The sequence below is a fragment of the Eretmochelys imbricata genome, chromosome 1, assembly GCF_965152235.1.
Source record: "Eretmochelys imbricata isolate rEreImb1 chromosome 1, rEreImb1.hap1, whole genome shotgun sequence".
NCBI lineage: Eukaryota > Metazoa > Chordata > Testudines > Cheloniidae > Eretmochelys > Eretmochelys imbricata.
Window position 1 is genome coordinate 198,312,109 of NC_135572.1, and position 15,007 is coordinate 198,327,115.

Consider the following 15,007-nt stretch of genomic DNA (forward strand, 5'->3'; position numbering starts at 1 on the left):
CTATACTTTGTTCTTAGTATTTTTCATTCAGGGATTTCAAAGTGCTGCACAAACATAAATTAAATGTCTCAACAGCCCATGATGACTTGTTATAGAGAAGGCTACGATTTTGATATGATGGTCACAGATGGGAACAGAAAGCATGGATTTAAATAAAGTCTGTGAAATCTTGAAAGTGGTTTGGAGACCAAGCGCATCCAGCACTCACCCCACAGCTGCATGTCTCGTCCCGTGACGGTGGGCCCAGATCCACATTGCAGGCATTGTGACCTGGCACTAATCAGATTAGGCACGTCCACTCCTCTTCAGGGTGGATGTGAATAATACTGTATCCAGATGAGAGTGCAGGAGAAATTTAGGCGAATTTAAGAATTTGAATTTGATGAGGATCTTGTCTAACGAAAAATTTCATGGTATCTAATAACCACAAGCAGTCATGAACTTGTTTGTATAACAAATAGGAATACATTTTAGTTGCTAAACTTGTCAGTGAAGTGTATCTAACTCTCACCCCTATCATGAATCCTGCCCACAATTTGCCATCCTGTAGACAGGCAACTAGTCAGCAGTTCGCAAAGGATTGCAATATGACATGCCATCAGTAGACCTAAATTCCCAATCCCATTTAAATCTGTTGAAAAAATATTAACAGTGTGCAGGTTAAACACACAGAAAAAGTCAACCCAGCTCCTTAAAGTTGTGAAGGAAACTGCTGTGAACTGCAGCTTGCCTTTGGGTGTATTTTAGTAATGAAGTAAAATGTTCCCTAGATTCAGCAGCCACCTTTCACAATAACCCTCGCTACAGCCACTCTGCTGTAAAATTGGCGTGGGAGGGTTCATGCCTTGGCTATGTTATTTTAGGCCCATGAAATAAAGTTAACCAGGATACAATGACTTTAAACTTCAGAATGGAGAGGGGTAACTACTGGTGTTCCCCAAGGGTCAGTCCTAGGACCAATCCTATTCAACTTATTCATAAATGATCTGGAGAAAGGGGTAAACGGTGAGGTGGCAAAGTTTGCAGACAATACTAAACTGCTCAAGATAGTTAAGACCAAAGCAGACTGTGAAGAACTTCAAAAAGATCTCACAAAACTAAGTGACTGGGCAACAAAATGGCAAAGGAAATGTAATGTGGATAAATGTAAAGTAATGCACATTGGAAAAAATCACTCCATCTATACATATAATATGAGGAGGGCTAATTTAATTACAACTAATCAGGAGAAAGATCTTGGAGTCATCGTGGATAGTTCTCTGAAGATGTCCACACAGTGTGCAGCGGCAATCAAAAAAGCAAACTGGACGTTAGGAATCATTTTAAAAGGGATAGAGAATAAGAGGGAGAATATCTTATTGCCCTTATATAAATCCATGGTATGCCCACATCTTGAATACTGCATACAGATGTGGTCCCCTCATCTCAAAAAAGATATACTGGCATTAGAAAAGGTTCAGAAAAGGGCAACTAAAATGATTAGGAGTTTGGAACGGGTCCTATATGAGGAGAGATTAAAGAGGCTAGGACTTTTCAGCTTGGAAAAGAGGAGACTAAGGGGGGATATGATAGAGGTATATAAAATCATGAGTGGTGTAGAGAAAGTGAATAAGGAAAAGTTATTTACTTGTTCCCATAATATAAAAACTAGGGGCCACCAAATGAAATTAATGGGTAGCAGGTTTTAAAACAAATAAAAGGAAGTTCTTCACACAGCGTATAGTCAACCTGTGGAGCTCCTTGCCTGAGGAGGTTGTGAAGGCTAGGACTATAACAGGGTTTAAAAGAGAACTGGATAAATTCATGGAGGTTATGTCCATTAATAGCTATTAGCCAGGAAGGGTAAGGAATGGTGTCCCTAGCCTCTGTTTGTCAGAGGGTGGAGATGGATGTCAGGAGAGAGAGAGAGACCACTAGACCTTTGCAGTAGATTAAAGAGAAATTTGTATTGTTTTCCTAAGGTTCCTTTCTTCCTGTGATCTCCCTCCCACCTTTCTTCGTACATAATATGGATCAAACCTCCTTAATCAAATCAAAAATCAGATCTCTTTTTTTTTTTTGCTTTTAGTGATTTCTGAGTGATTCGTTGTCATGTAGGAAAATATTTTTAATATGTCCTTAAGTTCTTTCTGATGTCATTTTTCAAATGAGGAAAAATACCACTGGACAGAATGTATGCCTTTCCTGTTGATGAAAATGTGAGACTGTTGAGGAAATTAAACTTATTTATTCATGGTATGTCTAACAAGTTTCAGCAGTACTTCAGTTAAAATGCTGCCAAATATCTTTGCATTCCCCCACAAACCTTGGCAGTAAAGTAGTGTGTATATTAAATATGAGAAGCTATGGCAAGCTATGTGAGTTTAGTTCCAAAGTTTATATTACGGTGATTCATACTCATTAACATCACAGTCATCATTTTTCAGGATGGTGGATTGGGTAGGAAAGGAATCTGGCAAATCCTATTGGAATATGTTTTTAATTTCAAAGTTCCTCCTGTCTTCCTCCCTACATACTACATTTTAGACTGCAGAAGGTAATGCCTCAGTTTCCCCATTTGTAAAGTGTGTGCAATAATATTGAACTTCACATTAAAGCTCTCTGAGATCCTTGGATGAAACATATATAAGCCTAAAATACTATTTATTTACTATACTTTCTTAAAAATATGTAGGGCCAGACTCTCTGCTGTATTCAGGATTTTCTTGTCGGGGAGAGAGATTGCTAGGAGTTGCTTGTGCCTCCCTGATTCCAGGGGCCAGTAGCGCACTGGCCCTGGTTCTGGCATATGTTAGAGAGCACCACAGGGGCTGTATAAAGTAAGCCTGCTGGCTATGGCCAACAAAGGGGTTTGTCCGAAAGAGGAGACTAGTTACACACATTAACACTCTCGCTACACTCACTCCTACTCCCAATGCATCCCCTCTACTGAGAGTTGCAGGGTGGGGAACGTGCTTAGATAGAAACTGGCTAAGCTGGCTTTACCCCAGCTTGGGAGACACAGTGGCTTTCCCAGCATCTTTGTGCTGCTCTGGTGACTCAAAGGGGCTGGAAAAACAAGAGAACTGGCCTTTTGTATAGAAAATCTTTCAGGATGTTCAAGAAATTTCATACCACTTTCTCTAGAAACCCACAAGGAAAACCTTCTCTCATCCCAAATTATATAGATATATGAAAGAGTGGAAAACCTTCTTTTAAGAAAATATTCATTTGAATTGGTTTCCTCTTTGTGAAGAATAGTTCTTTCATTTCTGTTGAACAGATTTTATACAGTTCGCTACAGGGAAAAGGATAAAAACAAGAAATGGGGTTTTCAGCTTTGTCCAATTACGGAGACAGTGGTGGAGAATCTGAAGCCCAACACGCCTTATGAATTTGGAGTGAAAGACAACACAGAAGATGGGATTTGGAGCAAGATTTTCAATCACAAAACCATCCTATCTAGTAAGTACTTAGCAGTATTTCCTTGAACTTAGAGGAGAGGAATTATTTAAGCTTAGTACCAATGTGGACACAAGAACAAATGGATATAAACTGGTCATTGGGAAGTTTAGACTTGAAATTAGACAAAGGTTTCTAACCATCAGAGGAGTGAAGTTTTGGAATAGCCTTCCAAGGGAAGCAGTGGGGGCAAAAGATCTATCTGGCATTAACAATAAACTCGATAAGTTTATGGAGGAGATGGTATGATGGGATAACATGATTTTGGTAATTAATTGATCTTTAAATATTCATGGTAAATAGTCCTAATGGCCTGTGATGAGATGTTAGATGGGGTGGGATCTGAGTTACCCAGGAAAGAATTTTCTGTAGTATTTGGCTGGTGAATCTTGCCCATATGCTCAGGATTTAGCTGATCGCCATATTTGGGGTGAAGAAGGAATTTTCCTCCAGGGCAGATTGGAAGAGGCCCTGGAGGTTTTTCGCCTTCCTCTGTAGCATGGGGCATGGGTCACTTGCTGAAGGATTCTGTGCTCCTTGAAGGCTTTAAACCATGATTTGAGGACTTCAATAGCTCAGACATAGGTGAGGTTTTTCGCAGGAGTGGGTGGGTGAGATTCTGTGGCCTGCATTGTGCAGGAGGTCGGACTAGATGATCATAATGGTCCCTTCTGACCTTAGTATCTATGAATCTAATTTGTCAGCAAACTTTCTTTTATTCTTTTAAAGTAATCTATTATAGACAAGTTCTTTGGCATGTTGGGTAGTCAGTCATGTGAATAAATTTCAGCTCTGTCTATAGCATATTTTATAGGAATCTGTAAAACTTGAAATACTGCTTAAAATGCTGTTATCTGCCTAATTGAAACATTTTCCATTCAAGTTACAAACAACAGAAGAACATGTTGCCAGTCAGCATAATTGGAACAGTGATGGGACTGGGGCAATTTGAAGTATTGCCCACGTACGGCTGCGCTGTTGGCTGGAGCCAGCCTTGCTCCGTGTGCTATTAATGGGAATTTCACTATTTATTTCAAATTGGTAGTAGGTTGGGCAGGGACTGTGTTTTTGTTCTGTGTTTGTACAGTACCTAGTACCATGGGGTCCTGGTCTGTTAGGCACTATCACAGTATACATAGTAGTAGTAATAATAAAGTTGATGTCTGGCTCACAAATAGTTCTCCCTTCACTGAAACATCCTTTCAGTGCTCTGGTGAAAACTTACTCTGATTTGGCCAAATGAAGAGACTTTGCAAAGTGCACTTATGTATATGCACTCATGTGCTTTCTCTGTATCTCCCAAATGTGTCTTTAGTCAGATTTTCATAGAGACGGCAAATTTTCTGATGAAAAAACACTAAGTCAAAAAATTCCCAAACAGCTCTACCACTGAAGCAGTTCTGTACCACACTGATCTGGGAGTATTCCCCCAGGGTTAAATCTGCCCCTTTTGAATCTCTTATGACTCTGAACCAGTGTAAAAGGAGCGTGGAGCATTCTGTGGAATCTGGCCTACTGCTTTCTCTGTAGGATCCCTGCCAAATTCAGTGCACAGGATGGATAGCACTTAGTAAATGGGGGCAGCAATTCAATATTTCTTTTGCTCTCCTTCATTTGATGGGTTGCAGTATGACTTACTGCACACCATTCAAACCCTGAACACAGAGATAATAATCCCCAGTCATTTCTTCGTGGCTTTTCAATGGCTCTCATCACTTCAATGTTTAAGCCTCACAAACATTAACTAATTTATCTTTGCAATACCACTGTAAAGTAGGGAGTTGGTGTTATTCCTGTTTTATAGTGAACAACTGTCAAATAGTAACGAGACTCTGTTGACCTGGGCAGGATTTGAGCCACCAACCTAGGACACTTATTCCCAAATCTTATTTCACTGGATTATGCAAGTTCCCAACAAAAAGCAAATCTGAGGGAAGTTGATTGTCTTGTAAATTTTCAAATAGATTTTCTCTTTATTTGAATAAATCCCAGTTGATGAGTAATTGCACAGCTGATTATAGGAACATCTGTTGCACAATAGCTTTAATTTTATACTGGAAAAGAAAGCAAGTCCAACTCTGCGCACACACACAATTTTTTTGCAAACATTTGTTTAAATAAATCACACATTTGATTTGCAGGCATTCACAGCCCCTTTTAATTCACTTTCCACAAACATTTATAAAAGTGAATATCTGGTTGAAGTACTCTTTGTGTAAAGAGAAAGTGTCATGAACACTCGTGGAAATATGAATTCAGTATTTCTATTTCAACTGGAAACAGGAAGAATAGAGAGACTTATAAGAGTTTATTTATGTAAGATTTTCAGTCCAATTTTTGGATGAGATTCAGAAAAACATTGGGCTCCAATTTCAAACTGTGGCCAAATTGAAGCTTGGCATGGCTCAGGACAAGGAGGGGGGAACTGTGGGGTGACTTTCCACCACCTAAAAGTCCCCAAGATTCTGGATGGGGACCATACTGACTCTCAGCATAACTTAAAGCAGCCCCAGAAACTCTTCTAATTTACAGCAGGCTATCACAATCCCTATAGGTCACTGCAGCAGCCTATAGTAGTCCCATCTCTACAGCATGGGCTGTCAGGGGAAGCACTGGAGGGCCTTTTTTCTGTCTCTGCATCACCCAGGGGAACCCCCTATGTCAGGGGAATTCCCAGATGCCTGCTTTTACTGAATTTCTAAGGATCCCCAAACACTTCGGGATCTTTATTAATGAAAGAAAGGAACTATGGGACAAATTCTGAGAGATGCTTGAGCACCTTCAAGCCAGTAGAAGTTCAGCATGATCAGTATCTGTCCCCAGTATCTCTAACGACTGCACATTATAATGTCTGGAGTGTTGATATTTGCCCACCAATGATGTTTGGGCAGCTTCCTTTTATATCCACTGACCATTTCCTGTATGCAGGGAGAGACGGGTGTTTGCACTTGGTTTCAGAGACTGATTTTGTGCCGAGGTGAGGGATGTTTTCTTATCAAAAGTTGTATTTGATTTGAGTTTTAGGGAAAGAAATCCTAACGTCTTTTCCGTGGACTCCACTGTAGCAGCTAAACGTTGGGGAGTTGTCATTGCCGTTGCTCTCTGCAGTCTAGAACCCCATAATAGCAAGAAACCTGAGTCATTTAGGAGCCTTTTCAGTGACGTGCTGAGTTAACAACTATCAAAACAAAACTCTGGGGACTAGATAACCCTGTGGGGACAGAGAAAAGTTAACCAGCCAAATCCAGTTTTCAAGTCATAGTTCATCAGGATGGTGGGAAAGGAATGGCAACTGACCAATTTTTTTTCAAGTATAGTTTATTAAAAATGATGAGTGTAGGTTATTTTTGTCAATACATTTGAAATCATGACTCAGATTACCATGAAGCAATTTAAATAGTTAATGGTCCAAGTGTAAGTTGAGTGAACATTTCATACATGTGAGATGATGTTTTTGGAAGAAGAAAGTTCTAATAAAAATACATTGCGTTGAAGATTATTAATAGCATAGTATATTAGAAAAGACCTAGTAAAATGCAGTCCAAGGAAGAAAACGGGAACAAAAGGAAGAAAGTAAACTACAAAAAAATACCACTCGTTCCATTCATATACAGAGAGATTTCCTGTACACTTAAACAAAGCAAAAACTATCAAAAACAGAAGGAGCTATTGTGGATCTAGTTTCCTACAGAAAATATCTGGAATTTGAAATTCCATGTTGCTTGGGGGTGGAGGGACAAAAAACAAATACTATGCATATAGTGTCCAACAGAAGTACAATCTCTGGAGAAACATTTGGACCATGAGACTGGTCATGGAGTTATTAATGAAAATGGGGCATGTGTCACCTGGGAATACAACCTCAGTAAAGAGAAACAAAATTGCATGTACATTTTTTTTTAATTCCTGGAGATAACACATTTTATGAGGCACTGAATGAACATTTTGGTTCTTTATCAGGTCTTTTGTGAATAGATATCTCAGTGACCCCTAGTACTAGAATGTACATTATTTGTATATGTATTACAGTAACCCCTTGAGGCTCCAGTTGAGATTGGGTCCCCATTGTTCAAGATTCTATACAAATACAGAATGTCCTGTCACAAATGCCTTCCATTCTAAATAGACAAACCTGAGAAAAAGTGGTAGGGGAAACAGAGGCATAGAAATAGGAAGTGACTTTTTCAGGGCCATCCAGGAGGTCAGGAGGTCTAGCTGAGACTAGAAACTAGGTCTTCTGACTCCTGGTCAAGTGCCCTATATGCTAGACCGTGCTGCCTGCAAACTTGAAGAGCTTGATATCAGTGGGAGTTGAGTGCTCAGCACTAATTAGGAGGCCCACAGCATCTTGCAGGATCAGGCCCTGGTATGCTGGTGTGTGTGGGGAACCTCTAGTCAGTGGATTGGTCAGTTTGTGTAGAAATTTCAAGTGCGAGTTTCAAATCAGTTTAGTAATTAGCATAAGTGTACTTTGAGTAGTGTCCCTATGGGTGCTCCACTTCAGGTGCCCATGAGCCTTCGATCAGAGATTTTCAGTAGCAGTACCTGTTTGTCCCTCACATGCACTTTACACATTCTTGTACCCCATGGGATGCATAGAGCGGTGTGGGCAAAACGCCCTCAGTTCCTTCTCAGCTGCTTTCAGGCTGAGAAAGAGCATCAAGTGTGCCTGGTTCACTTACACATAGTTAAATGTAGGGGTTTTTTCTTAGTTTTTCTTAGCTTAGTTTAGTTGTAGTATTTAATTTAGGGGAATGTTATTAGTTCCCCCCCAACCATTTTTATTTTCCTGCCTAAGGGGTTATTCTGGATCTTGACTCTTCTTGGGTATGCCAGTATCCCCAGTCTTTAAGCACTTTGAGGGCCACACTTAGATCCCTTGGGATTTATATATGTGCAAATAAAAGAAAATTTAGTAGGTCTCAGACACCTCAAAGATCTTCATTTCTCTAATTTCCTTGGACCCTCTGAACCAACCTCCTAGGAGTCGTAGGTACTAGAAGAAGAGGCTATCAACTGCAATAGTTACCTCATCCCAGCCATCCGTTTCTTCCAAACACTAGTTTTGATGGTTTGATCATCTACTCTACAGGAATCTACAGCTACACTATCCTGCTCTCCTCCCCCCACTTTTGATACTGTCTTTCCCATTTCCAACGTGCATGGGAGAAAATAACATCTGACAAATTTGGTTTTGGAGGTCATAACATCTATATCATCCCTTCCCTCCTTCTGTCCCCTTTTTCGAGGATCCATCTTGTAATCAGTTGCTGAGACAGGAAGTCACCTCTCTTCTGTGCTGAGGGGCCATATAATAAGTTCCAGTCCAGCACAGGGGAAAGGATTTCTATTCAAAATACTTTGCGGTCCTCAATAAGAATTGGGGATGGAAACCAATATTAGATCTCAGATATCTAAACAACTACGTGAAACCACAGAAATTCAGGATGGTAACAGTTGCATGTATAATTCCTTCCTTGCAAACAAATTTTCAGTATCTAACTCTTAACCTTTAGGGCATGTATTTTCATGTCTCAGTTCACCTTTTGACAACAGGTTTCTTCTTTTTACAGTCAGCCATGATCACAGTACCATGTGCTCCCATTCAGCTTCTTCTCTGCCCAAGGGTATTCTAAAAGGTTATAGTGGTCATAGCTGCCCACTTACATTGACTGGGGACTATTGTCTTCCCTTACCTCAATGTTTGGTTACTCAGGACCAACCTTACCAAGATGTTTTATTGTCAATAACAAGATCTCTGTTTGACAGTTTAGACCGTTGTCTCCATCTTGAAAAGTCCACTTTGACCCCAGGACAATGGATAGATTTCATAGGAGCTTTTCTCAATGGTGTGATAGCCAGGGCGTACTTGCCTATAGACAGATTTGCGAACCTAAAAAAACAGGTTTCAATAGTTCAGGTAAGTCCTCAAATCTCGGCGAGAAATTGTCTCTAACTATTAGGACATACATCATCTTGTACCTTTGTAACCCAGTGTGCAAGGTTACATCTTGTGTACTTCTAGGGATGGCTCAGGACAGTTTATATACTGAACACACAGTCTAGACAAGCAGTTGTCCTCTATCAGGTTCTGGATTATTGGTGAAAGGACCCCTCCAAAGTCTGTGAGGGAGTCCCTTTCATTCAATCTCCTCCTACCATTGTTGTAACATCAGATGCATCCTTCTTTGGATGGGGAGCACATCTAGGGTCAAACACCATCTAGAGCAAATGTCTTCCCAAGAGCATTTTCTTCACATCAACCTTCTAGAATTGAGAACAGTCAGGAATGCTTGCACTCATTTCCTTCCACTGATCAGAGCCAAATCTGTCACAGTCATGACCGTGACAATACAGCCTGCATGTTCTACATTAATTGTCAGGGCAGAGCGCACTCTCCGTTGCTTGTGCTGAAACATTCAAACTCTGGAATTGGAGCAGAGCCAACCAAATAGTCATCTCATCTTCTTACCTCCTGGGTAAACAGAAAGCCACAGACGATGACGTCAGTGGGCACTTCTCCCAGAATTACGAATGGGAGTTGGCCTCACGAGTCTTCAACAGCATATTTCTAACCTGGCGGGGGTTCCAGAAATGGATCTCTTTGCCACTGCTATCAACAAAAAGGTGAAAAATATTGTTTAAGAGGGGAATTCTAGCATCAATTACTAGGAGAGGCCTTCCTTATTTCATGGGTCAAGGGCCCAACTCCATTGTTCTTGAAGGTACTGAACAAGATCAAGCAGGACAAGGACAAGGTCATTTTATTTGCACGAGCTTGGTTGAAACAGATTTAGTATCCTTACCAGATTCAACTCACTTCCCGTCCACCACTGATTCTTCTTATCAGGTGCTGTCTGTTGCCCCGATGCCGGTCATCTCAAACTAGAAATTCTGTGATTCCAGGTGGTTCTTAGATGGTTCTCAGGAATAGAGATTTCGTGTTCAACAGGTATTGTTCTATAGCAGGAAAGCATGTACACAACGTACTTACCTTCAGAAGGGGAAGAGGTTTCACCATTGGTGTACCTGTCAACAAGTTTCTCCTGTTCTCTCTCCTGTTTCCACTGTCCTGGAATACCTGATTGAATTTAAAAGATCAGGTCTTGTTATGAATTCCTTCAAGATTCCTTTGGCTGCAATAGCAGCCTTTTACTCATCTATGGAAGGTTTTTTCAATTTTTGCTCACCCAAAATATCAAGGTTCCTCAAAGGACAAATGAATCTTTCCCCACAGATTAGGGAACCTACCCCCATATGGTTCTTGAACTTCATCCTTAATTGCCTTCAGCTACATGTTTGTTGCTACACCTATCCATGAAAACAGCTTTCTTGATAGCCATCACTTTGCCCCAAAGGGTAGGAGAACTGGGGGTTTTAATGGCAGATCAACTCCTTTACAATGTTTTTCAAGGAAAAAGTCTTGTTATGACCACATCCTAAATTTCAGCCTTAAGTGTCTTCTGAATTTCATATTAATCAGACCAGTCATCTTACATTTTTTCCCCCTGAAACCCCATCAGACTAGGCAGGAAGCGGTCTTCGATGCCTTCAGTGTCAGAAGGGCATTAATCTTCTATTTGAACACAACCAAACGATTCAGCAAGTCTCCCCAATTGTTTGTTTCAATTTACAGACAGATCCAAAGGATCCACAATCTCTCCCAAAAGATTCTTGGGGTGGATTTCTGAGTGTATTATCTAGTGTTATGAGTCTGTAAACATTCAGCCTCGCTATACACTGTTAGACCATTCTGCAAGATTTCAGTCTACTTCTATGACGTTACTCAAGGATGTCCCAGTCTCTCAAATTTGAAGAGCTCTCCTTCCCCTCTGCTTCTGAGCATAGGTGCTAACTCCATGGGTGCTCAGAGGTTCAAAGACCCATAGAGAAAAAATTGGGGGTGCTTAGCAGCCCTGGGGATGGCTGCCAATCAGCTATTTAGCAGCTGGCCCTGCAGCTCCATCAGCTGTTGAGAAGGGCTGCCTCCCACATTCACTGTTGAGCAGGGCTGCCCCACCACTCGCTCCTCTCTGCCACCTCCCCCCTTACTGCCCTTAAGGCAGGAGGGGACAGAAAGGAATGAGCAGCAGGTGGGAGGCGCTCAGGGGAGGGAGTTTTAGGGAGGGGGTGGAGCTGGGTGGGCTCTGGGGGTGGAATGGGGGCAGGGCCTCAGGGAAGGGGGTGGAACCAGTGTGGGGCACCCACAGCAAAACCAAAAGTCAGCGCCTATGCTTCTGAGTTTCCTTTGCAGGACTTTGTGGTAGAGAAGGCCCTGAGGGAAGCTTGCTCATACAGCTCTATATAGCCACAATATGGAGCAAGAGATTGCATAGCGTGCGTGTGCGAGCCGGCGGGGCAATGCTACTGGCACATTTCTGATGGAAGGCGCATGGTGCGCCTGTGCAGCTGAAGTAGAACACCCATAGGAGCCCTCACCTTGAAGAACTCTCGTGACTGCTCAAGATGAGTAACCTCTTCTTCACACCAACTGCCCTGTGGCCTCTACTGGCCTGCGTATGCGCAGAAAAAACATCGCAGTAAACCTCAAACTAAGCAGTACACTGGATCTTTTGTATAGATTCTTTCTGTCCTTACTGGAGAATACATAAACAGGTGTGAATTCAAATTATTACTGCCATGTTCTGTGTCCATTGCCGTCAATGGCAAAACTTCCATTGACTTCAGTAATGCAGAATCAAAGCCCGAGGCAAAAATGGGCCTTACCCTGAGAGGTGCTGAGCACTTAGATTGACCTTGAGTTAAAGAAACATAGGACTAGAATGGACCTTGGCAGGTCATCTAGTCTAGTCCCCTGCACTCAAAGCAGGACTAAGTATTATCTAGACCAGGGGTTCTCAAACTGGGGGTTGTGACCCCCTCAGTGGGTCACATGGTGGGTATATGGGGGTCATGAGTTGTGAGCTCCATGGGGCTGACAACCCTGAACTCCCATTAAATTACCCCCACCCCATTTTTAATTTATAAGGGGTGTCACATTCAGAGTCTTACTGTGTGAAAGGGGTCACCAATACAAAAAGTTTGAAAACCACTGATCTAGATCATCCCTGACGCTCGTGTTTGTCTAACCTGCTCTTAAAAATCTCCAATGACTGAGATTCCACAGCCTCCCTTGGCAATTTATTCCACTGCTTGACCACCCTGACAGGAAGCTTTTCATAATGTCCAATCAAAACCACCCTTGCTGCAATTTAAGCCCATTGATTCTTGTCTTATCCTCAGAGGTTAAGGAGAACAATTCTTTTCCCTTCTCCTTGTAAAACCCTTTATATACTTTAAATCTGTTATCATGTCCCCTCTGTCTTCTCTTTGCCAGACTAAACAAACCTAGTTTTTTCAATCTTCCCTCATAGGTCATGTTTTCTAGACCTTTAATCATTTTTGTTGTTCTCTTTTGGACTTTCTCCAATTTGTCCGCATCTTTTCTGAAATGTAGCACCCAGAACTGGACACAATATGCCAGCTGAGACCTAATCAGCTCAGAGTAGAGCAGAAGAATGAATTCTCGTGTCTTGCTTACAACACTCCTGCTAATACATCTCAGAATGATGGGGTTTTTGCAACAGTGTTACACTGTTCAACTCAGCATCTCTCTGAGGATCAGGCCTAATTTATATTGCTTTGCATGTTTGAAATTGTTTTCTATTGTTTGTTTCTTTGGGGTCCAATACTGATCACACACATTATCCCATGTAATTTTATTCTCAGTGTAGGCTCATTAGCATCAAAGGGACTATACATGGGACTGAAGGTTTGGGCAGGTTTAGTTGCTGTCTGGAGGAATGGGGACCTGGATCCTAACGGCCAAATTTTTAAAGGAATATACGTGCCTACTGAGATTATTAAAAGTATCTACGTGCCTAACACTCACTGATTTCAATGGGATTTAATCATCTAGATGCTTTTGAAAATCCCAGTAGGTGCCTAAATACCATTAAAAATCTGGCCCTGAGATCCTAAGGAAAAGGGATTGTTTCTTCTCTGTATATACGGTAGCAGAACAGTGTAAGCCAGCAACCAATAAATAGTATTTAAAATACTTAATGATAGCAAATTCCAACAGCTCACCCAGACCTTTTCCGTCCTTCCACTCTTCCTGTACATACACCCAGTCAGGTATAATTACAAGAATACCTTGTTTTCCTCATTAATAATATGGGAAGAAGAGGAGTTCAAGATGAATTTTAAAACAGTTGCGGAAAGAGTGAAATAAGCTATGGCAGGTTGACAGAAGGCACAATTCTCGCTACCTTCATAGCCATTGAAAAATATTCTGGAAAAAACTTAGATTATTATTTTGCTTTGTCTTGAAGAATGTGAATAATAGTTCTGTGTGTTTATTTCTTTCCTGTTAAATCAGATAAAAACAAAGAAAATGGTCAGCTCCAGAATACCTACAAGGTCAAACCTAATATCCAAACACAGGTATGCAAAAAGAATATAGTATTCTCAATGTAGCCTTATGTTTTGTAATGTCAGATTTTTCTTCTCCCTTAGGTGCTGTATATGGGATGAGGAGAATGTGGCAGCAGGATTGTAATATTGGAAAATCATTAAAGCCTCTTAATCAAAATTTGATATCTAAAATTCAAATACTGTATTTAAATACATGTTTTTATGTGTGCATTGACTGCAAAGGTTTACAGCCCCCTGATTTAAAAGGGACAGAACTGATAGTTTCAGTATGTGAGTTCTCGACTTTGGAATTTGCTTCCCCCTTGGTCCAACAGTGCTTGAGTTTGCTGAGCTGCAAGGCCTACCTACATTTTCTTGCACTTTTCATGTGGTGATGGAGGTGTAATTGAGGCACGTATGGAAGGATTTGTTTTGTGATGGGTTGTGCAGGGCCTTCTTTTGAGTATCCTTTGATATGATATTGAGCCTATCTGTCCCTCTGTGCGTTCTATAAATATTGTAAGGGGCTTAGAGTTTTATAGCCTGATCTTCCAAGCATATATTCACGTAAGTTGTCCCATATAATTCAATATGACTTCTCATGTGGGAAGTTGCTTGTGTGTAATGGTTACAGGATCAGAGTGGCAGGGAAGGACTCATAGCTTTCTCATTTAGATAATTAGGAAATCCCTAATAACTTTACAGATGGCTAGATAGGGGAGTTAAAATTGTTCTGCTCGTGTGTTTGCAGAATTTTCATGTGAATCAAAATCAATATTTAGTATTTTTCCATATATCTTTTATTTGGCCTTCGTGAAAGCAGCCCGCAAATGTGGATGTCACATGTTCATAGATATGCATATAAACAGATTTTTTTTAAAAAAATGACGTATCTGAGACACAAATGCAAAGGAGGCACAAAACAGAAAGAGGGAAATTTGTAGTTAAATCTGCTTTAGTATCTTTAAAACAGTGTCAAGTAAGCATTGCATCTCAAGACTGTTGAACAATACCCTGTCTTCTATGACATTCTGTGGTACCCCTATTTTACAAATACTGTTAATGGAGTTTTTCTTTATAACTCTGCAGGGAATGTCACACTTAGCAATCGTTATTCTATGGACCAAAAAAGTATCCTATCAATGAAAAC

The 15,007-nt window shown here is 40.9% G+C and overlaps 1 protein-coding gene across 1 annotated transcript in view; it reads left to right on the forward strand.

The window, feature by feature from the left end:
• Positions 1-15,007, forward strand: part of ABI3BP (ABI family member 3 binding protein) — a 343,927-nt gene that overhangs the window by 165,644 nt on the left and 163,276 nt on the right. The window contains exons 11-12 of the mRNA XM_077817412.1: positions 3,263-3,444; positions 13,823-13,887. Of these exons, the coding sequence (XP_077673538.1) occupies positions 3,263-3,444; positions 13,823-13,887 (247 nt within the window). The remainder of the gene's footprint in view (positions 1-3,262; positions 3,445-13,822; positions 13,888-15,007) is intronic.